At 35.4% G+C, this 24,063-nt stretch overlaps 1 protein-coding gene across 2 annotated transcripts in view; it reads left to right on the top strand.

Annotated features, from left to right (window-relative positions):
- Nucleotides 1-23,782, top strand: part of OLA1 (Obg like ATPase 1) — a 103,134-nt gene extending 79,352 nt beyond the window's left edge. The window contains exons 6-9 of one of the 2 annotated variants that reach the window (XM_072874584.1): nucleotides 16,135-16,275; nucleotides 16,957-17,053; nucleotides 19,125-19,247; nucleotides 23,285-23,782. In XM_072874584.1, the coding sequence (XP_072730685.1) occupies nucleotides 16,135-16,275; nucleotides 16,957-17,053; nucleotides 19,125-19,247; nucleotides 23,285-23,386 (463 nt within the window). In that variant the 3' untranslated portion in view covers nucleotides 23,387-23,782. The remainder of the gene's footprint in view (nucleotides 1-16,134; nucleotides 16,276-16,956; nucleotides 17,054-19,124; nucleotides 19,248-23,284) is intronic. The other variant, XM_072874583.1, reaches the window with a different exon arrangement.
- The last annotated feature ends 281 nt before the right edge of the window (nucleotides 23,783-24,063 follow it).

The raw sequence follows: 24,063 nt of genomic DNA, 5'->3' as shown, positions 1-24,063 counted from the left end.
TCCATGAGAGGAAACTACAAGACACTGTGAAAACTATATACTGTTTGCTCTTCATCATCGCCACTTGCCTCTGTTCCACTTTTTTATGCCCATTTTCCAGCTTATGCTGACCTAAATGGTAACAAGCAGAGTTCCATATTGCAGAGCACAACAGATGCCTTCTAAGAAATTATTTTCAATGATTACATATACCTTTTGGTTCACAGTAAAGACATGCAGAAATATTTTATTGTTTTCACTAGCAAATGGGAGCTACAGGAAAAGATATATATATTCTCTTGTTCTGTTTTGTCTTTTGATTGAGGAAGACAAAAGAAGTAAAGGTGTATACACATTGTAAGATTGATTCCCCCCTTCCCCTTTTTTTAAATCTTGATATTAATTATAATGAAATCCATGTACAAATTGCAGAAAACACTTGATATGCCCTTTTTATGATATATACTGTATTTCATATTCTGTAGTGGCTTTAATTCTCAACTACAGTAGGCATATGGAAAAATAGAAAAAACATTGGCTGTTACAAAGTTTTGTTTGAGCTTTTTAAACTGAGTGATTAGCAGAAATAATGACCCTGTCAGCCTTAATCACATTAAAATGTGGTTAACATCATTTAATTTTTTCCACTTAATATGCGAAAATTTCCAGTAGATTTGCAGTGAAGGCCATTGAAATTCCATTAGAACAAGAATAAAAATTTCAGGCATCATTTATTCAGAGAGGGAATAAAGGTCTCGACTAAAAACTGCTGAATCTTTCTATTAGGGAAACTATGAATCATTGCATTGAGCAGCACCTTCAGCTTCTATAGCACTGAATTTGGGTTGCTTCTGAATGAGTGGAATGCATTTGTAGTGTGGTGCTTTTCTGAAAATTGCAGCATATAGGTTTTGCACAAATTCAGTAAGTGCTTCCTCCGTAAAGGATTATTACATAGTATTTTATAACTGCTGTAGAGCTGGGGAAATACTTCTGGTTTAGGCATCTCATCACTGCAAAGTTCCATACTTCGCATTATTTTCATTAAAACATTTAAAAATGCAGTATCCTTTTTCTGATTGATGTGTAATGGATAGTTGGGGTTTTTATGTGGCAAATAGCAAAATGAGGACACGTGCAGCTACGACTAGAATATTAAGTCGTATCAAGTCTCCTGCACTCTTGGCATTTCTTGTCGGGTGCTCCACAAGTATGTACCAAAGTACAGCATACAATAACTAGATGAATGCACTAGAGAAACTATCAACTGCATCTTTTTCTGAGATAAATTTCTCTTTCTAGGAAAGATGCAATGTTTGTTAGCTTTACCGTGTTCCAGTCTGCTCTATTCGGGTTCCCATTTTTTGTCCTTTGCCTGTGTAAAGAGAAGATTTCATCTGATACGCGGAAGCAGTAGAAGTACAACTGTATGTTCTGTACTTTTCTAGACTCTACCAAAGGACTTGTATTGAATATTTCTTTAAAAGAAATATTACTGTATGTATCTGATAAGATATAATACCTTTATTGAATTGTTTTTCTGTCTCTGGTACTTAAGTAACTATACAGTGGATTGGGGTTTTTTTGTTTTCTAATTTGTATTTTGTTCCTGAGCCTAGTTAATTTCAGCCTATTACATAATTACTTTGTCCACTTTCTAGTGGGAAAAATCATTAAAATGCATTGAATTTGTGCAGAACACAAATTTAGAATGTCAATATTTATATGATTTATTTTTTAAACAAAATGTAAGAAAGTGCAGTGGTAAATATTTAATGTAGTGCTAAATACTGTGAGATACACAGCAGCTAAGGAATTTTTCTCTGAAATAGCTGTTACTAAATTTAGGAATTGAGCAGACCTAACAGGAATTTGGAAGTGTCTCTGATCCAAATGTACCTCTGTATGTTGAGGAACGAAAGAAACTGAGTAGGAGGTGGGTCCCTGGCCGGGACCAGAACTGTTAACCCTGCAAATGAGATAAAAGAAAGTAGGAGTGTGGGAGTGACCGAAAGCCAGGGTAGGAGGGAGGTGCAAATTGAATGAAGGGGTGTAAGTTTTGGGGGTGGCTTTTGGTAGCATCTTGCTAAAGAGCTGTTGTATCAGGATGGAAAGCTTTGAAGACTGGAGAATGACACTGGGAAAAGAAACCAGAGTGAGCAACAGAATGAAAGAACTGCTGGATGGGACGGGAAAATAGCTGTATTTTAGGAAGAAGGGTCAGAAGAGACTGTACTCACTAGATTTTTCTCCTTACAAAGCTCGGCATGAAATTCAGAGGTAGTGTCTTTTTGTTTCTCTGCTCTTAGCAAGTGTCTGTGACATCCTATAGTAGAACGCCTTACCTCTTCCCAGCTTCTAGTCCATTGAGGGGTGAATACTCACTGTTTGTAGCTCCATTAGCTCAAAGATAGGTGTGTGTAATGGGTATGTAATGAGTACATTCAGTTTAGAATTTAACATGTTTATTGGTTGCTTTTTTAGAAATTGGAAATTACATACAGCTATGTTAAGGGTCTTAATGTTGTAATGGGAAACACTTCAAAGTCAGAAAATGTAGGAATGAAAGTTGCCAGTGCATTTCAGAATCCATGTCCTGCCCCAAAGGGTTGTCTGCTCGGGGGTGTACCAAACGGCTCCCTTTCCTTTACATCCAACCTTGTCTTGGTCCATGCAAAGGACAAGCTTGCTCTTGAGGATGCAGTAGGGTTGGGTAGGCTAGGAGACTTCTCTTCATGGGATTCCCTTCCTGTGGAGCAAAACTCGATACTGATGTGGAACTGGAGGAGGACAAGGGATGGCTTTATGTTAAAGGCATTTTACATGCCTGGAGATTTGGTGGTAGAGAACTGGATTATACTTCTGTCTCTTTTAGATTTCTGTGTGTGATGCTAAGTAAGAAACTTCCATTAAAATTTTCACACATTTTTAAATAATCGTGTTCTTAATTTTCTTCATTTGACCAATTAGGATAATGAAGTCCAGTGTTCTCAGTGCTATTTTAAAAATGTGTACCTTGCCCAAATTTTGAAATTACTTAGTGCCAAGCTGTGATACAAGTACTGCAGCCACCTCTTCTGCCTTGCCCATGCTCTCCTCATGAGTGGTACTAGTACCTATACATGGTATTATGGGCTACTTTTGACTTTTATTATGTCTTCTTTTGGAAGAGCAGAACTCATGAAGTAGTTTACTAAGAGTTTGAGTTCTGAAGTCTAGTTTTCCAAGAGTTTGAGTCTTGTTTCCTTACAACAGTGATTCCTAATTTATACTCATTCTTTAAAAAGCAGTGACATGGTGCACTGAACAGCAGGCAGCATCATATTCTGTGGCTCAGGGGGACTTTTTGCATGATGATCAGTCTGCCAGCCTACTGCTGCTGGTCAGCTGCCTAGCTCCAGCCAAGTCAAATATGTGGTGGTTGAGTTCTTCATGCCTTTTCCCCAGTGGGGGCATTGGGTTTTACAAAACATGTAGGAACTTGATTTGTATGAGATTGAGGCCTCTTTGTGTCCCCCTTTTGCATTTCTGCATAGCCTTTATGTACTTCTGAATTCACAAAGTGTACTGCTTCCTTGTAACTATATGATAATCCCTAAATTACTGTCATCCCTCCTCTGCATTCAGTACAGAACCAGTTATTGTTGCTAGCTACACAGTATAATGACTTTCATAAACTAATTAAGGTTTTTTTTAACAGTAGCTGATTGTTTTGCACTTAGTATTGGGAGGCTGTTCACAGAACGTTGCTGCTGCCTTGGGTTGAAAATGTTCTGCTAATTTCCAGCCTATGTTTTTCCATGTCTGGCTTATTTCATTGGTGGATCTGGCAGCTTTGTCCTGTAGATTAAATAGTATCTTATCTAATTGGTGTTTACCTCCAGTACTTATTTAAAGCAGGCATTATCAATTTTCTCTCTGTCTCTGTCATTTACATGAGGTTCCCATTCCTCTGATAATCTTAGACCTGTTCTGAATTTAGCTGACCACAGCTGCACATAGTACTCCGCATGCTTTCATTAATTCCTTACAGGCAGACGTAATGTATCCTGTTGAATGAAGGGAAGCATTTCCAGTAGGATCTGTAGATTACATTTGCCTTTGTTGCATTGTCTTGGTGGCTTAGAGTTGCTCTGAAGAAGACTAACGCATCGTGGTCCCCCTTCTATGTCACTTCCAATTGATGATGATGATGATGACGACTTTCCTTGAGGAAAATGTCTTCTGCTCATGTATCGAATGTAACCTTTGCATGCAACTAATGTTTGTGTCAAGGTCATTAATGTATTTAAACAAGATCGGTCCTAAGTTTGATCCTTGTGAAACCTCATTAATGATATTCTTAAACACCTATTTGTTCTCCTGTTAACAGATCCAGTGCATTACTCAGTACACAAGTCTGTACAAATCCACTTCCACCTCTTCTCTGGCTGAATGAGTAGTTTCACACACAGCACACTATCAAATACTTTATAGATTTATTTCTTCTGCATAGAAAATCATATATCAATGAGAGAACAAATTTATCAGGGCATGCTTTATTTCTTCCTTTAAACCAAATTACTTGTGTTTACCAAGGTTATTTTCTGTGATCGTTTATTCTTTGATGGTGTCATTGCTCAACCAAACTAAGTCTAAAATAGCATTATATCTGTTGATTAAGTGACTCTGGTGGAGAAATGGATAGACTATCATGTCCCAAAATAACTGCCCACTTGATGTTTTAGTATTTTTCCTTTGGCTAGGTCTGCTTTTAACCACATATTACTTAGTAGGGCTCTTGCCTGTTGAGCAGGCCTTTTCCAAACTTAAATTCTGTGTCACTTCTAAAATAGAAGAATCCATTTGAGCATTAAAATAGGAATGGTGCTTTTCATTGGTTACTGAAACTTTTCTTAAAACTCATGTGCTAAAAGAGTGTAAGTGATTGCTTTAAGCAAATAAACAGTGTTTCTAATGGTAAGAAAACATCTGGATGCAAGTAGAATAATTCACAACTTCACTATTGCTTTGGGTGTTTGTATTATTTTAGTCTTCAATTGCATGATTGTGTGAAGTGTTTTCAACTGCTGTTTTGGACAGAAAGAAAGTAAAAATCATTTTATAGAGGCTGTTAGAAGTCTAGAGTTTTTTTATCTTGGGAGCTGATTAATGTTTTAAATAAATTTTTAATGACAATGCACATTTATGTCATACGTTTTTCTTTTTCAGTGTAACTGTAGATCAGACCACATTCCTTATAGTATATCCCGTGCATATTTGAAGTACTTTGAAAAAGTGAAATGATGTGATGTTTAGCTACCGAGAAATGTCAAAAACAATGCATTTATATGATATGAAAGATTTGCAAGCGCAAGCTAGCAATTGATAGTAATATTATAATTAGCTCTTTATACAGCCTGTTTTTTATTCATGAACATTTTCATTTATGTTGACAACTATCATGTATGCCACCACACATGGAGCCTTTTCTTTAATCGGAAGAGACTGAACATGGATTACTATGTTTTTGGGCTTATGTTCTGACTTGCTATTGAAAAATGATTTCTGGGCCAAGTCATAAAAATTAAAGTAGCTTGCATTTTAGGTTTGGCTTTTCGATCCTGTTGTTGTTAGTGCTAGTGTTTGTATGTTTTACCCTTACCACAGAGTGTTGTAACTTCAAGGTGGAACTTCTTTTCAGTCAAATAATTTTTTGTTGTTAAAATTGCTGGGGGCATTGAATGCATCCTATTTCCATAATCAATAAGAAAATGAAGACAGGTAAACTAGCAGTTTTATAATAAATCAAATTTTAGTTTTGTGTTTGCAAATAAAAATGTTTTGTACACACCCACCCACAGAATAAGAGTATTTATTTCTGACAGAAATTTACTTTGTCATTCCATTTTCAGCCATAAAAATCTTCACGTCTAACGGATCGTCAGATAAATGGAGCGTAATTTCAGACACCGATCCAGATACTTATTCCTGCGTCTGAAAAAAATCAAAGTTAGTGTTCCCCTAGGAAAAGTATGTTTTAGTAGATGATTCAGATATTGTTAATTTTTTTCATTTCACCATAGTTTAGACAGGTAAACAGACTGTGTCTGTAGAATTGAACATTTTCGTGACAGGTTTTCAAATTAGTGAAGTGCATTTCATAAAAGGCATCTCTGCACACTGTGAAAATCCCGAACTCATTTGGTGTTTTACTTGGACATGGACATGTTCATATGACAGTACAGTATATGCTGTTGTATTTATTAGACAGTATTTTGGGGAAACGTATCAGCAGGAGGTAAGACTGGGACACACCACATAATTGTACGTAAGCAACTTAGGCGCTTAAGGTCAGGGTTGGTTTCTAAAGCAGCCTATGAAAAGGGGTGAGAGGAGATGCTTTAAGAAGAAAGTGAGAACAGGAGCCCTAATTTAAGTGCTCTCAATTGCCCTTGGAAGAGTCTCCTGCTTCATTAACTATATAGGGAGCAGAGCAAGATTAGGTATCTAAATCAGGTGTCTGAAATTAAGCCCTGTATTCTTTGAGTTGCTGTAGTTTGAATATTAACCATTCAACTAAACTCTTTCATTGCTTTAATGAGATCTTAGATGATGTTCTTTCTCTGGAAAAATATCAAAGTTAATTTCTGATTTATTGAGTAGGATATTCCAGCCTAATAACAAGTTTGATCTTTTCTTCATCAAAAAAGCCCCCACAACTTATTCCAGTATCGCCAGCTTCTGTGATTCTCATTACTAGTCTCGTTAAAATTGTTTCTTAAAATGTCACTCGTAGTATCATGTGATCACAAAATGTTAGTACTTGGTAATGGTCCGAGGGAGTGGGGGGAATAAGCAGGGTTTATTATTTTAAATCTAATGGTCTTATTGTGGTAATATTCGACTCCTGCAATTTTAATACTTACATAGTTTTTACAACTGATGGAGGGAGAAAGAGAGCATTCATGTGAGTTCCGTGGTCTCCAGAGGCTCCGCAGTTAAGATTACACAGACTAATTTTGGAGAAGCGAGGAAAGTGTCTCCATCTATTGTGTGAGCAGGAGAGGATATTTCATTAAGAGAACTGGGGGAGAATATTCTGATGCAGTTTGTTTAGGTTTCATTAAATTGTTCTGTGACATTAGTGAAAGCCACAACTGACACATGTAGTCTGCATTCATTCGTGTTACTCATTGCAGATTTTTAATTAGCACTAGTGGAATATATTCCCAATTACTCTTTATGGTGTCTTATTTCAAATGTTGTTACTATATATGTATTTCATTACACAGGAGCTTTGTGTAGATCATAATTTTTGTTTGGGAGTATGGCCTTGTATTTGCTTGTGTGCACACAGTACATAAAAGAATTGAAGAATATACATTTAAAATAGTATTGTCCATCATGCATTTCATGTAAAGTTTCTCTTGTTAAGGCATCACATGTTCTTTTGATCAAATACTTCACGCATGGCTTAGAATTCTTTTTATGGGATTACATATTTGAGACTTTGTTATAATAGCATTGATATGAATTGTCCTACTTTTTTTGTACAAGACCCTTAAGAATACAGTGACATTCCATGTGACATAAGAAGTCCTGTCAAGAGACAAAAGTTAAAATTATCATGCCATAATGTAAACCTGACTATGGAATAGGGATTCTTTCTACTGATCTGTAATAGTAGCTCAATCATTACCATTTTGCACGTAAGTCTTGTGACTGAGATTTGCTCCTTCTGCTATAATTTATGAACAAGCATTTGTTAAATTATTTTGTTATAATTTTCAAGGTAATCTTTCAAAACTCTGCATTTTATAAATTATAGCAGAAAGAACGACAAGATGTGACTTTCCAAAGGTGTCTTTTCTGTCCAAAGTATATGTGCTGCAAGTGGAGCCTGTTATGCCTATAACTATGAAACATAGTGTGCACGATTCGTTGCAGTCTGCATTGTTACACAGTAACATCAGTAGCTCAGTCCTGACTGTACTTGATCCTTGCTGACAGCAACAGTCTTTTTTTTTTTTTTTTTTTAGTTAAGACAGAATCAATTTTCGGAACTGGCAGACCAAGGAGAACTAGAGAATGTGTAAACCTTTCATGTACCAGCAGGTGCTACAGCAGCAGTGTAGTACCGTTTTCATTATTGTTTAAGTCATAATTGGTTTTGATCACTTTAATGGGGACCATAATTTGGATAAAGAGATATTACTGAAGTCTTGAAAATTAGATCAGAAACAAATGTTTAAAAAATGGATTTCAAGATCTTTATTCTTCGTGAATGATGCTTCTTACAAATATTTAAAATAGGGTTACCTTGACTGACCTTTTGTTAGATGGAATTTGCTGTATAAGGTACTGAAAAATCTTTTCTTACTGGGAGCTCTATATAGATTAGCAGAAAAACTAATTCTGGATTATTTTACCTCTTTCTCGCTGTCTTGCTACCATCTTGATATTTTTTAATTCAAACTTGGTTGTAGGTCATCAACTTGATTTTTCTATTAGACATGCTTTATTTCTCCTAGTTTTAAAAGTACTTTGTCCATTAACTGCTGTCTGTACTCCATTTACAGGTAATATCATGTTCTCTGGTATTATTTGTTTCACAGTTCCAACATCTTGCAAACCCAAAACAGCTAAACAAGTTTCATGTCAGTTAAGACAAATCTTCACATGAAATACATTCAAAAAGTGGTCAGTAGTATAAAGGTGTAAGAGAAGTGTTACATCCTTATGTGTTTTTAACATACCATTACAGTGAATATCTCCAGGTAGTTTTCTAGACCAGATAAACCGAGAACTTATAGTTATATAAGAACTTATACTATTACTATACTATTACTTATACTTTTACTTATTACTTATTACTTATACTTTTTACTTATTATTACTTATACTATTACTATACTATTACTTATACTATTACTTATAGAACTTATACTATTACTATATTATGTTAGACAATTTGTTAACAGAATTATATCTTGAGGGCATGAAGTGCTTTCATATGAATTTCCAGAATATTGCCTTCATTTTCTTCCCCTGTCAACTAATATTGTTTTCTGCCTTGAAGAATCTATTTTTAAGTGATCTCATATGGGATAATTTTTACTGAGCAGTTATGCCATAAACAAGCATTCTCCAATAATAAACACCAAAATTCCTGATTGAACTTGGTGAGGTGGCATTGGTCTTTTTTGGGTGGTAGGCTAACTTAAGGCACTCCTGACCTTAATAGTCTTCAGCTGTTCCTGTACCACCCTTCAGTTATATTGGCACAACCAGTTGTAAGGATACATGGGAAAGTGAACTGGTCCAGCTTAAAAGAAAAGGGGTGGGGAGGGGGGCATATGAAAGAAATAAATTCTCCCTCCCAAAACTGCTTTTTGCCAGATTATTTTTGTTGGTGAACAGCTTGAGTATGCCTGCAGGGCGTGCTGGTAGGGTCCATGCTCCATGTGCAGCTGGTAGCAGAAAAGCAAGTGCAACATGTGGATGGATAAGGAATGGGATGAGAAGCTCATGTCCAGATTATGAAAATGTTTCTTTAGAATCTGGGATGCAACATAACTAAAATAGTAGGTGCAATATTGGTCACCCCATCTAACAAATGATTTTGCAGAATTATAGGGGATTTAAGATAATGGCCATGATAGAGATCAGATGTCACTGATGGTTTGAAACGGGATTGCCTAAGTCAGTAACAGGTACTCCCAAACCTTCTGTAGATTTGTCTTCTTCATGAAAAGCAAGCTATGACGGTGGGGAAGAAGGTACTTTTTTATTCTTTAATGTTTTCTTGTTTAGTCTTCCTTTCTCTTTATGTAGTGCAAGTGCAAGAAGAAAGGGATACCCTAAAAAAGGCAGGTAGCAAGAAGAGTTACAGCATGTTAATCTGTTACAGCAGAGTATTACCTGTGCATTCTGCTTCCCATTCTTAACTTCTGCCACTGACCTATTTTGTGGTACGAAATTATTATATACATTGGTTTCATCATTTTCACCATTGCATTCTTTGTTGATTATATAAATTTGGAATGAAAGCTTAATGAGGCTGTGAATGTTTCTTATTTATATAAGAATGCATATGCATACTCATCTATATATATGTACAGCACTGAGAACAGTGGGACCTGATCTTTGTGGAGTCTGTGCATGCTAACAGAACAGAAGGGAAGGACATAACTTATGAGCTGTGTCATGTGATACTGGTGCTTAGGTAAATTAGATCTTCCTCTCCCATCCCACCAAATCAACTAAACCTAGTGGTACTCATAGTAGAACGTTTTGGGACTTGACAAAAAAAAATAAATTGTTGCCTAATTTATCATCATTTTAGATAACTTGTGGATAATGAGTGAGGCTTCAAAAGGCAAAAGAAAGCCACGAAGAGGAAAGAAGAAACAAGACATTTTTAAGTCAAGGAATTTTCCTTTAATTTCAAGAAATATGTTGGAACAATTAAACTTTTTTTAATCACCTAGAAGCAACCCAGTTGTCTTCAAAAATTCATGTTGGCTATTTATTACTTGTTTAAATTGTCAGCTGACTCTAATATTTTGTTTGTGATAAATTTAATGGTCTTACATATAGTGAAAAAATATACTTTACTACCTATTGGGATTTTTATTAAGCCTTTAAAGGTTTCAATGCCTTACAACATTCTCATAAACAAGATACGAAATATTGGCTAGATGGAAACTACTGGAAGTTGAGTGTGCAAGACTGGTTGGAAGATAATACACACAGCATAGTTATCAGTGGCTCACTTTCCAAATGGAAGAATATCTCATTATGAGGTCTGCAGAAGCGGCTGCTGGTTGAATGCTGTTACGTATTTCCATTAATGAGCGGGATGATGAGCATTCTTGTTAAATCTGTAGATGACCCCAAACCAGGAGATGTCCAGGTATGCATAGAACAAAATTAGAATTTAGGAGAATCTCAAGAAATAGAAGAAATCATTAGGAGAAAAAGAGCTAGGGTGCAACTTCTGAGAAGGATTTTATGCAGGAATAATCAACTATGCAAATATAGTATTAAGAATAGCTAGTCAAGCAGGGTCATACAATAAGTTATAAACTGAGCATGAGATAATGTTGCAGTGCTGTCACAAAAAAGCAAATGCTATGCTGGGTTTTATAAACAAGAGAATCACCTGAAAAATGTGTGAATTAGTCCTCTAGCTATTTTAATGCTTATAAGACATTATTATTGAGAGCTCTGAGGAGTGCATTAGGTATTGTGTGCTTCTAGGAAACTTTAGACCAATTGGAGAGAGTCCAGAAAAAGTTTCAAAGTTGGAGGTAATACATGGCTTACAAGGAAAGCTCAAAATAAAAGAGAAAGACCCCAGTTTTTAAGTATGTAAAACGCTGCTGTAAAGAAATAGGGAGTGTGTATTCCCAGTCCATAGTGTATAGGCTCCGTTAAACTAATGCATTTAAATTGAAATAAAGGTGGCTTAGGCTACACATATGGAAAACTTTTCAACAGTGGTGAACAAAGCACTGAGCAGATGGACTTTGGAAGGTTTTAAAAATCCGGGGTTGCTCAGACTGCCAACGAGAAGGGCCTGTTGGAATTGCTAGGTCCTCTTGTTCTCACTCCTATCTGTAGATCTTTTTTTCAGTCTTTCTTATGTTTTGATCACTTAGTTCGATCTTATCTAATTATCTACATTTGTTTCTTTCCTTCTTGTGGTGCTGCCTGGTATTTTTTTCTTCCTTGCCATGCTGTTTTGTTTCTGCCAATTTCCACTCCTAGTTCAGGTGTAGAACAGAAGAACAATTGTTTCTCTTCTATGAGTTAGATGGGGTTTTTTTTTTGGTCTCGCTTGTACAAAAGCATACTTTAACAAATCACCTTTCTTCTCAGGGGTCAGTTTTTCAGATCATCTTGTCTTGCAGGTGTCCACTGAGCTTAAGTTCTCTCTGCAGCTTCTCTCTTCCATCACTACTTCTGATTTCTATCTGAACTCTGTCTCTTCCCAGCTGGATCTCTCATGTGAAACTCTTAAATATCGATTTGTAGTTAATGTACATTCTGCAACTTTTGTATCTCTTTATTTTGGTTGTCTACAGGTTTTGGTTTCTTCTCCCTCAGGAACCATCACCATTTTAAAGCGAAGGCACTGCCTTCTGCACAACTCCCCATTCTGGTGCTCTTTGCTTATTGGCCTTCTCAGTGAGTGCCCTCATTTTTAAACCTTTTTACAAGGTCTGTTCTGCATCCTGATTTAGTATCAGGAGTTGACTCTGGTGGTTGTCCTGATCCTTCTTCACTTGCGGTCACTGGCTTCTTTCATTTACTTTTTCCTTGTCGGGCTGATGCAGAGTTAAAAACTGGAATGCCCTTAAATGATGCCTTTGCCAAATTTTGGAATCTAGTAGTGGCAAGAAAACATCTTGGTCTTCACAGTTTTTCTGAGTTAGTAGTAGATATGCTGACATTCTTTTGTCCTTCCTTATCTTCTTATGAGCCAACAGTAACAGTGTTAGGTGGAAGTGAGCATCTTAATTCCTCTTGGCTGTTTTCCCTGGTCAAAATTTTGAGTGCTGCCTTCACTTGCAAGTTGTTCAGATCTGTTTTTGTTCTTGTCTTGGTTTTGTTCTTGTGTCAAGTTTTTACACAGTTGTCTGTTTAATTGAGTTTTCAATTCAACTTTTATTTAAGGTTTTCTTTTTGCCATCAAAGAATGAATGGTTGTCTTACTGTCTCTTGGGTCTATATTTTTTTCCAGAAAGGATATTTTGTCCATTTGTGGTGAATAGAATCAAATCTCAATTCAGGAACGCTCTGTTAGCACACTCCTCCTCTCCACAAAGCCACCTGGAGGGAAGAACCAAGCTACCTCAATAGGGGAAGGCTGCTGGATGTCCAGAAATGCTCCGAGACATCCCTCGCTATTATTACTGAGTAGCACTAGAAGAAGCCTTTCTTCTTTCTGCTCTACGTTTTATAATCAGAATTTAGTTTTAAGTCTACTAATAACGGCATTTTTAGAAACCTAATTACGAAAGAGGATATTTTTAATTGCTTTTAGTGTGTATACTCTTTTCACATAGTTTTCAGTTTACTTTGTCAAGAAGGGTTTTCATCTTGAGCACTTTCTTGTTTCTTAAAGTAGTTTCAGCTGTTAATCATGGTCATAGGTTCTGCCAGTTTTACTGGTTTGTTGTTTTGGTGTTTGGTTTTTTTTTTTTTCTTTTCTTTTAATTTTGTTGCATTTTAGTATTTTGGGGGTTTTTGGAGATTTTCTTAAGTGTTAATAGTCTTTTCTCTCAGCCTAAAATCCAATACCCTTCATCATTCACTATCAAGTATAGCATGAAATAATGGAGACATACTCCAGGATTTGCTCATCTTAACACAGGCCCAAATGAGTGTACTAATGCTGTGCTTTTACAGATGTACAGCATTTCCATGGAAAAGTTATGTGATCAGATAAAACATATTTGACATTAATTGTTACCATTTCTTAAGAGAATTTTGTTCTGTTTAGCATGCTTGGTTATCCCTAGCAGGAAAGCAAACTTGCGCTATTACTTTATTGATTATTAGTCAAGCATTTTTGCTTTGGGGAAAATTCCATTTAGAAATATATCAGTATTTATATTTGAGTATTTACTTTTTTTTGTTTTCTTTGTTTTGATCACCATTAGGGGAATTCCTTGGTACTTTTTAGTAATTCCTGTGACATTGAAAGTCACAAAAGTGAAAGACTCAGGCAGAGAACCTGACTGTCTGTACAGAGTAGGATGCAGTACCTTATTCTTTTAGTGAGGCTGTAGCAGGTCTGATGTCAGTCACTTCAGAGACCTTTAGACCTCAGTGCTCATTTATTGCTAAAATGTACCAGCTCTGCTCCTGCATTATGAAGATCATCTGTCAACACTTTGAGATATTCTCCTTTGTTATTAAGCTTGTGATGCTCTACACTGTCAGGTTTTTTGCCAATTATAGTTAAGGTACAATGGTGTATTCACTGGATCAAAGTCTCACACTGGCGGTAGAGGAATGATTTGTAAGTCTTTATTCATCTGAATTGTACAATATAATACCTGAGGAATGCAAATAATCCCTCTAAGGACTCAATAGAAAAGCTGTTAAAATGACAGTCTAAGACTATTATTATTCTGAATTGGTGTTTTAGCTAAAGTAATTATTTCTTATCTTGTTGTTCCACAATAGTTCTTAGTTTATTAGTTACGATGACCATATTTACCAAACAGAATTTGAATCCAATTTTTGATATTACTTTCATGCTCATTTCACTTTTTCAAGTTTGCATGTTTCATTCTGTCTTTCACTTGGTACACTATTTAATTAGTCTAGAGACCAGTGTTAGAGACTTTCTTAAAAAAAAAATAAAAAGGATGTATGCACAGATGTTGAAGTACACTTAAGAATAGCAGAGCCATTTCTAGATACATTTTCTGTAAAAGGTTGGCATTTATAAGCTCTGAACTTTGATATCCAGTTTGTTAGCCAAAATAAAGTAGTTAACTACAATTGTCAGTTTTAGAAGTGCTGTTAAATGTCATATGTCACACGTCACATTCAGAAATGCACCTTAATTGTGATTTTCGGTTCAGGTGTTTCTGCAGGCAATAGTGTTTCAGTATCAGTCCTTGATACCAGACTATATTTGCATTGGCTAACTGGAGGAAAAAAAGATTAGTATAATGAGGATTGAAAACCACTGATGGGGTATTTACATAAGTAAGTGGTAGAAGACCAGCCTTATATAACAAACGTGTGAAAACTGTTGAGTGAACTTTTATATTCTTTGTCCCATCTAAAACCCTACTCGGTGGGCCATGCACTTAATCTCATAATAGCTCTGATCCCCTGCTATTTTCTTTGATAAATGTGTGTTGATGAACTTTGGTTCAGTTCATGTTTTTCTGAAGTGACATTTGCATTGATTGTTTAAAGGTTTATAGGCCACAGTTTCAAAGCACTTTAGTATAATAGCAGTTAAAACCTTAGTCTAAATCTTAGAGATTAGCAGGACTAAGAAAAAGAACTCAGCAAGCATAAAACCCTGTGCTGTATGGTGGGTGCTTCAGGTCTGAAACATCTACGGCACCCAAAAGTACTGTATTTTGTGCTTTGTGTCTTAGTGTACAGGAAGCATTCCCATGCCTCTTGTGTTTTCTTGCTGAGCATACAGAGTTGTCATTCTTATCATGCACACCTGTTCAGAAATAGTGCCCTACAAATAACATTGAACTCCTTACAGGTAATTTATGAATGTCTCCCTTAAATTTGAAATAAATGGTATTTGCAGTCATTAATGTGATGCCTGTGTTTAAAGATTGTTCAAACATCAGCTATTGCTGCAAAGATTTTCTTGATTTTTAATAGGATATTGAGCATTCAAAAACTAGCACCATAAATCTGTAGCTCTAAATTTGTAGTTTCGTTCAACTAAAAAAAAAAATTAGATGTACAGCAAACTATTACTGATGCTGCCAGTTATTGAAGATGAAGAGAAATAGGAAATTTAATTCTTTATTTAAAAATAATAGTAGTATAATATCTAGAAGCTTTGTCCTGGGGAGACAGTAGAAAGGCGGGAGAAACTAGTAGAAACACGGCCCTGTGTTCATGAGTTATGGCATACTCCAAGATCAATAGCCAGAAAAAGCAGGGTGCTGCTTGCTATCTAGAAGTTTATGGAGTGTAGCATTCTTTTCTGTCTGTTAATATCAGCTGCTCTAGCCACTGAGATGCTTTTTTAAAAAAAAAAAAAAAAAAAAAGTCAGGAAAAACTGAAGACCTGTAGTTTTACTGCATTTGAAATATCACTCTTGGAAGTCTCAGAAAAATGTATGTCCACAGATTTACAAAGTTTTATTCAGTTAGCATTTTAGATGGCAAGTATTTAACCTTACCAAAAACCTAGTTATTTTCTCAAATTATGCCTATTTCTGATAGATTAAATGCCAAACAGAAACCAAGAAACAGCGAAATGTTAATGGAGTACACCTGAAGCAATTGCTGCCTGTTAATGCCTTGACCTTGGAAAGCAATACACAAAAAGATGGCATCATAAAACCGTGCAATTCTTATGAATATGTATGTGCTACTTGATAATAATGAATGTGGTACAGCCATGCATGCACTACAAGATAATGTTGTGCCCTTTGTTGTGTACAGGTTGATAAAAATTAAAGAGTGGGTGGACAAGCACGACCCGGGTGCTTTGGTCATTCCTTTTAGTGGGGCCTTGGAACTCAAGTTGCAAGATATGAGTGCTGAGGAGAAACAGAAGTATCTGGAAGAGAACATGACACAAAGGTTAATTAGCATTCATTTTCCCTACACTTTATTATCAACTATTTCCTTGCAGTAATTTAATTGCTTGCGCTGATAGAATAATAAATGACAGAGTAATTACCATTATAAAGAGAGAATCTTCTCCTTTCTTTACCATGAGACAGAGTGAAAAGATTTATTTTAAATTAAGTTTTTAACTGTCATCTGTCATCTCTGTACAGTGTTTTAATTATAACATAGGTATTAGTTATGTATATTTTTGAGAAGGAATGATCACCAAAACTGTTTCGTCATCCACGGGGAATAGGGACGGTGGAAAAAATTTTGCCATAATTTTTCTGAAGAACTATAATAAATTGTTTCAATATTGAATTTCAGTCAAACAGTTATGCTTTCATGACCTGGAGTCCTGAAAATTGCATGAGACCAAAAGTGCTGCCTGATAGGGTGATTTAAATTTATCCCATATTTCTGTATCCTGCCGAATAAACAAATCAAAATACTGTCTTTATGATGCTGCAGTAAAAAAGTAGTTCTTCTGAAGAGAGTTCAAAGAAAAAGGCTACTGCGATTATTGCTGTGTTTAAAAGTAGACCCGGTGTCTTCAAAATATGTGATGTCTTTCCATGTAAATTGATTACTTGGGGCATTTAGCTATTTTATGTGTGTATGTTGAATGAATTGGATTCATTTTTTTTTCAGTGCTTTAGCAAAGATCATTAAGGCTGGATATGCAGCACTCCAACTAGAATACTTTTTCACTGCAGGCCCAGATGAAGTGCGTGCATGGACCATCAGGGTAAGATTCATACTTATTCATCAGCTATATCCAGTTCCACACTATTGAATTCAGATTGATATCACTGACTTTGAAGTTTGTCATGGTGGCGGTTAGCTAGTCATTACAGATGAGTTTTTTGTCCAGGATAACTTTAATTATTTGTGAGCTGCTGAACAGTGAAAGTGGAGCTGCATTGATTGAGGCAGGTAACAATTGATTCTGCCTATTACATAGTCTGAATTTCTTCATCCTGTAGAATCTGTCTACCCTCCTCCTGTGGTCAGAGATAAGACGTACCAGTATTGTGCTTGCTTAATCTGTGTGACTGGGTTTGTCTGCAGTGAAATTGATGTTGCTTTTCATTTTGTATTCACTAAGTTTGTTTGGGTTGCGGGTGGTTCATTCCTCCTTTGCTTTGCTCGGATTACATTTTCAGCAATAAAAGCAATATAACATCATTATATTCCTCATGGATACACAGTTGGGCTTAAAAACCTAAAATCAGTGTGCAGTAATTCAGGTCTTTTACTGACTTTAATATTTAGACCTAGTTTATTTTGGTAGTTTGTATGTTTATCCAGGAACTTATGTAATGCCTAAAATTATATTATGTATTTTAAATATTGATGTAGAATGATTATAGCCATAGAGATAATTTATTCCCAGAGGACAGTAAGAGCTGAGCAGTAGTGGTTTGCCTCTGAATGCAAATATGTTATAATATAAAGATTAGTATGGAAAAATATTTTGAAATGCATGTAGTTACAAACTCTATCTTAAAAATTACAAAAATGTCAACTTTTGGAGGTGCAGATCTGTCATTGAGCTTTTATTTTTTGCATCAGTGTACTTAGTGCTGTGCAGTGAATTTCAGTGCTGTATTTAATTTCATTCAATGGAATTAATTTGTTTTCATTAATTAACATAATTTCCAGCAAATTTATATTTTTATTAATACTGCTACAGATGTTTGTGTATATGTTTTAGCACATTAAACTTACTTTCCTAAAAGCCTGTTTATTTTTTTAGCCTTTTCATCTCATCTCCTTTTACATGATAACTGCTAGCTAAAGTTCCTGAAATAGCTACCAAAATAATATAAAAGCAGAAGTTTTGTTGTTCTTATTTTTGCCATAGTTTTTAAAAGCACATGCTGAAACTCCACTGTTTTCAGTAGGAGAAATGCTTGCTCTTTATTAGAAAATTTGAAAGCTGGTTTATCTTAAGACTGATTGTAAGTATCTTTGATTTAATGTGCAAAGATATTTAGTCAGGTAAGCATCAGTGAGTAGCCATATTAACCCAATACATCTTTTATTGTAAAAACTGTGCTCTACACTGTCAGACTCCTTAGCACTTTAACATGCTTTATTAAGCAGCCTTTAGGTCATCATTATTTCTCAAATTTCTCTCCATGGTTGTATGTGCACAGAATGTATGTCCTTGTAATTTAAGGCATGCAGTTATAATGCATTCTCCTCTATTGCATAAACTTAAATTATCTTATAATAGTTGCCTGTGATTTTTAATTTTTTACTGATTCAGTTGTTGACATTTTTGTAAGAATACTCATTTTGTTCTATATTAGACTTACTAAAATTATTCTGAAATAAAAATAAGCTGGTATGTAGGGCTTGAGATCCATAAATCATTTTTGATTACAAATGTGGTTCGCCAATGAATGTTATCATTTAATTGAAATTATTTGGACGTAAGTAAAAGTCGTGAGTAATTCAGATTTTAAAGTTATTTAACAATCTTTATTTTCCTCACTTTCTGTGTGGAGAGCTAGGGATCGAAGTGAATCCCACAACAAAACACAATCATAGCTTCTAAAATCAATACTGCTGTTGATACCTATTAGGAAAAACAAAGCTGCTCTTCTTTAATATCAATTGGTTTATCTGTGGCAAAGGCATCTATCTGTATGTCCCAATATTGAGAATTACCCAGCTGTATCCGTGACATTTTAACTGATATGAAACAAAGTTTCAGCAGATCTTGAAAGCATATCAAAAAGGAGAAACCTCTTCCCTGCAATCAATCTTCTTAAATGCAATTAATTTTCTTCCGGTCTTTCCTTTGACAGAAAGGGACGAAGGCTCCTCAGGCAGCAGGGAAGATTCACACAGATTTTGAAAAGGGATTCATTATGGCTGAAGTAATGAAATATGAAGATTTTAAAGAAGGAGGTTCAGAAGCTGCTGTCAAGGTGAGCTCCCCATCTTTTTCTTCTCCCTTCCTCCATATATGCCATTTTTCCATTTCAAGTCTATTTTTCACTGGGAAGAAGTTCTTGATGCTAAGCGAATCCTAACAGTCACCTCTAGCAATAGACCAAAATCTATTTTCATCTTTTACTTAGGAAAGAATTCACATGCACCAACTTACTGAACAGGAATGCAGTTATTTCAGTATCTAAGATATGACAGTTTATGGACTAAATGTCAACACGAAGACCAAATGCTATGCTAATTTTTTTTTCTCTGTTTACATGTTAGTGTCAGAATGTAATAAGCTTTAAAATGAACTTGTTTGTGAAAAATCAGATTTTTAAGATGAGATAGCAGATTTTTTAATCACCTCTAAAAGGAAATGAAAGAAACACAGAAAATCCATTTCTTCTAATGATGTGTCATCTTGTTTTGAGTTTGCAGTGAAGGTATTACAAATGTCAGATGCAAATGGTTAAGAAAATATTGTATTCTAAAAATGTACCAATTTTTTCAGGATTAGTGAATTCCACTCCTAGACTCTGATAGGCATAATTAGAATCTTAAATTTTACCATTTCAGTATTTAATTCAATCTCCCTTTGATGTCTTTTTCAAAAATGCCATGCCTTACTTTGATTGTTCAGGGTGCCAGTAATAGTTGTATGTAGTCCACGAAAATATATTACAATAGGTGAAGTTTCCTAGCTATCTACTGCAGAGACAGTGAAGATATTTAATGAAAAACTTTTTTCTTGAGCTCACACTTCCTTGTAGTGATGCTTCTATTAAGAAGAGTTTTATCTGCTTTCTCAACACTAGAGGGCAGAGACTGATTGGGTGCCCAAAGTTGTGCCCTTCTTATAGCTGACAAATTATATCTGATTTGAAGTTATTAAATATGAAATGAACTTGTACATGGCAAATAAATGTCATAAGAAAAGCTGCTGTTCTCTGCATTGCTATTGCATTATTTCCACCTTCTTTAAGCAGAGAAACCCCCCTTTATTTCCTGTGCATTTGATTTCTCGTTTGGCATTTTTGATGTTTTATTAAGATTTGTATTTTATAAAATTGCAGTTACAAAGCACATTAGTTTGATTTAATCAGTCTCAGTATTTGAAGGTTCCTACACACTATAATGTGTTAAAGAATTTAAAAGGTTCAGCTTTATTGTTTGCTATTTGATAGCTTGAAAGGTATGCAAAACTATGATTTCAGATTCAGCTTATTCTCAGTGGTATCGCTAAGGAAGATCATACTGAGCAGCGGGACTTTAATAGGTTTGTTTGAACCCCAGGAAGTGAGGGGAAAAAAATCCCAGTATAATTGGTTCATTGCGGCATGTGAACTGCCTTATGAAAAGGGAAGTAGAGTTGTAGTTGTAAAGTGAAACCACAGCTATAAATAAATCTAATATTCTGCAGTCAGAAATCACTTTATGTAACCAAGATTCAAATTTTGCCAGCAACGGTTCTTGAAGCTCAAATCTGAGTGTTTTCCTTGAGAAGCTGCATCAGTTAATACATATTAAATTAATCTATAAGTATTTTGCTGATATATTTTTATTTGCTTTTCACAGTGTAAGATTCTAGACATCAAGCTTCCATGTTCAAATTATATTTAATGATTAAATTTTTATTGTTTTGAAGTATCTGTAAAGCAAGCATATTTGCATTTGTTACTCAGTTTTAAAATGAAGATTAGAAAAAAACCCTTGCTTTTAGAAAAACGCGTTATATTACTCTAGTCTTTTCTAATTTGCATTTAATACAATGTTTCATGCCATACACAATACTAATTACTTTTATATTGCTGGTAAATTTCAAAATTAAATTTGGGAGCTTTTAGGAGTCAACTGAAATAACAGTGGTAATGGGAGTTGCTTGCTTTGTATGTTATCAAGTTGATCGATTTTTAAGTTTGATTTTGTGTGTGTCTAACACCAGTACAGCATAACTAATTTAATGCCGGTGCTGTGAACTATACACTGAATAGCTCTGTGTGGGCTTTGTAGTCTACAGGGATATCACATTATTAGCAATCATATCTGCTTAGGCAAAGCTGGCTTCTACAGATGGCTGCTTTCAAGTGCAAATGAACTGGTTAGACGTGTCTTGTTTAATACATACTCAAGATTCACAAATGGGTATTGATTTTTTCAACCAGTGTTTCTGATAGCAATGGAAATGGATTAAATGGTCTCTAGAGAATTTAAAGGAACACTGTCACTTTTAATTAACTGTAAACTGGTAACAAAAATACATAAACTTGCATTAGTGTATCAAAATTAAAGAAGTCTATGCCACTTTGACAGCGTGCAAGTGTGCTAAAAAAAATCCGCATTGTTACTTTGTGGAGGTCAGTTTTTTCTACAAATATTTGTGAGTAATAAATGTATTCAACTGTAAAATGTCTCTGTACCTGTGCCTGCAGCTTACGCTTGCTGATGATTTTTACAGCACTGTTTTATTAGTGTTTATGCCATCAATTAGTCTAATTACTCTTGACTTTGAGCATTAGTAGGATCTTCAAAGGAAAGAACTACTAAGTCTACTTGAAAGTAAACCTTTTATAGTCTAAACAAATTTCTGGGGTGGGGGAAATATAAAAACATTTGCAAAGTCCTATTTATTATTTATCGATAGTGTCATATGGGATAAGGTCAATTCCTATTGCACTATATATTTATTGTTGAGGCTATTTTATCTGTAATTTTCTGTAGGCTAGCATCACTGGTGACAACATTTAAATAAGGAACGACAGCAACAAGGTTATCAAGCCTCTAAATTCCTAGACAGCAATATGGGGAAATACGTTGCTTTATAGAGCAGGTTTTGTGAAAGAAAGGTGTCTTAAGTTAACTATGTACCATTAATCTGATCTGTTCTACTGCAACTAAGGTCATTAGTTAACAGCTTTCCTGTAATGGGATCTTAGCGTGCCACCACTGTGATAGTGTCATTGAGAATAATGGCACAGTGAGGTCTTCCATGGAAGCACTTTCTCCTGCGAGAGAAAACTTCAAACCAGGAATGGTTATTGAACTAAAGCAGAAGCTCTCAACTTTTCCATATTGTAGATCACTTTTCAAGATAAATGCTTCTGCGGACCACCTCCCGCCCAGTCTGTCAGTCTTAATGCCACAGCTTCTCAGTAGCCTTTATAATACTAGGTTTAATTATGATGAGATAAAGATAGAAAAATATAATAATAAATTCTAATGCGGAGGGTACTGATATTTAATATATTCCTTGCCTATTTTCTGCTCTCCTCAAGTACAGCATTTTCATAACGAATTTCCTTTTCATGTCCTTGGTCTATATGCCTTCTCCTGTATGCTGGTTTCACAGCCTATCTGCTCTTATATCTGTCCTTCTGAAGCAAATTTCTTCTAAAGGAAATTTCTGACAGAAAAACTGAGCCTGTATTTTGTGCTCCTCAGTCCTTCATTATCTGGGCACAAGCAGACAAGAGAGCCCCGCTCGAAGCACAAGGCATGTACAGCTGTGACTTTTGCATAGTGTTCCCATCTTTAGTTTTGACAGTACTCGCTTGCCCTTTGCTGGAGCCACTCAGAAGTAGTTCATATACCAGTTTAATAGCCATGCAGCCATGATGCCGACTGTTGCCGATTGCCCTTTCCAGAAACACTGTTTTAGATTCCTGCTGCCGGTGTTTGCCATCTGCAGGTTTTTTGGATGGAAAAAAAAGAAAGCCTGAAAGCTGAAAAAAAAAAAAAGAGTTGTTTTAGTGTCCTTTATCTTAAGACTTGCCAGGGTTTACAGATTTACCACTATATAATGCCGATGGCATTTAAGCACCACCGATTCAGTGGAGGTTAAATTATTTTTGTGTATATTTCATATGTATGTAAAACCAAATTATGTCAAACTGAGGAGTACTGTGGCTGTCAAACTCTGAAGCTGTAGTAGTACCATTTCTTTACCAAAATGTATTTAAATAATTACAATTTGAAAAGACTATAAAATGTCTAATGAAATAACCCATTTTCCTTTTATCTGTTCTATTTACAGGCTGCTGGAAAATACAGACAACAAGGCAGAAATTACATAGTGGAGGATGGAGATATTATCTTCTTTAAATTTAATACACCTCAACAACCCAAGAAGAAATGAATATCAGATGTTGTTCATTGCTCAGAAATAAACTGTGCTGCTTCAAAAAGCATTTGAATTTTTATTTAGGATGGAATATCTGGAAACAAAAAGCATACAGTTTCTACCTAGGGAACTTACCCTCCCCCCAGTGAAATTATTCTTGTTTGTTTTGAATTAAAATATGGCACCTCTAGTGAACATGCAAGTTCACTAAATGTGAACAGCTTTGCATTTCAAACGATTAAGACCCTACTCCAAATTGTAGAAGCTTTTCAGGAACCATATTACTCTCATGATACTTCATTAATCTCCATCATGTATGCCAAGCCTGACACGTTTGACAGTGAGGACAATGTGGCTTGCTCCTTTTTGAATCTACAGATAATGCATGTTTTACAGTACTCCAGATGTCTACACTCAATAAAACATTTGACAAAACCAGCCTTGGTGTGTTTGGGGATGTCTGTATTGACTGACTGTGGTGTGCTGAATGCGATACGGCACCTGGTGGATGCTGATTACAGAATTTTAAGACGTGTATGATACAGTAACTGGCAGTGTGGGGCAGCTGCAATTGTATCTCGAAAGTGAGTCTTTCATGGGAATCAGAAGATTAGGATGCCAGTGATTTGTCTCAAAAAAGTTAATGAATTTGTAGATGGACATTCACTGAAAGATGATAGGAAGGATAATAA

Source organism: Ciconia boyciana, chromosome 10, assembly GCF_034638445.1.
Source record: "Ciconia boyciana chromosome 10, ASM3463844v1, whole genome shotgun sequence".
Lineage (NCBI taxonomy): Eukaryota > Metazoa > Chordata > Aves > Ciconiiformes > Ciconiidae > Ciconia > Ciconia boyciana.
Note: the sequence above shows the minus strand (reverse complement) of the source record. Positions and strands in the feature narration are given on the sequence as shown.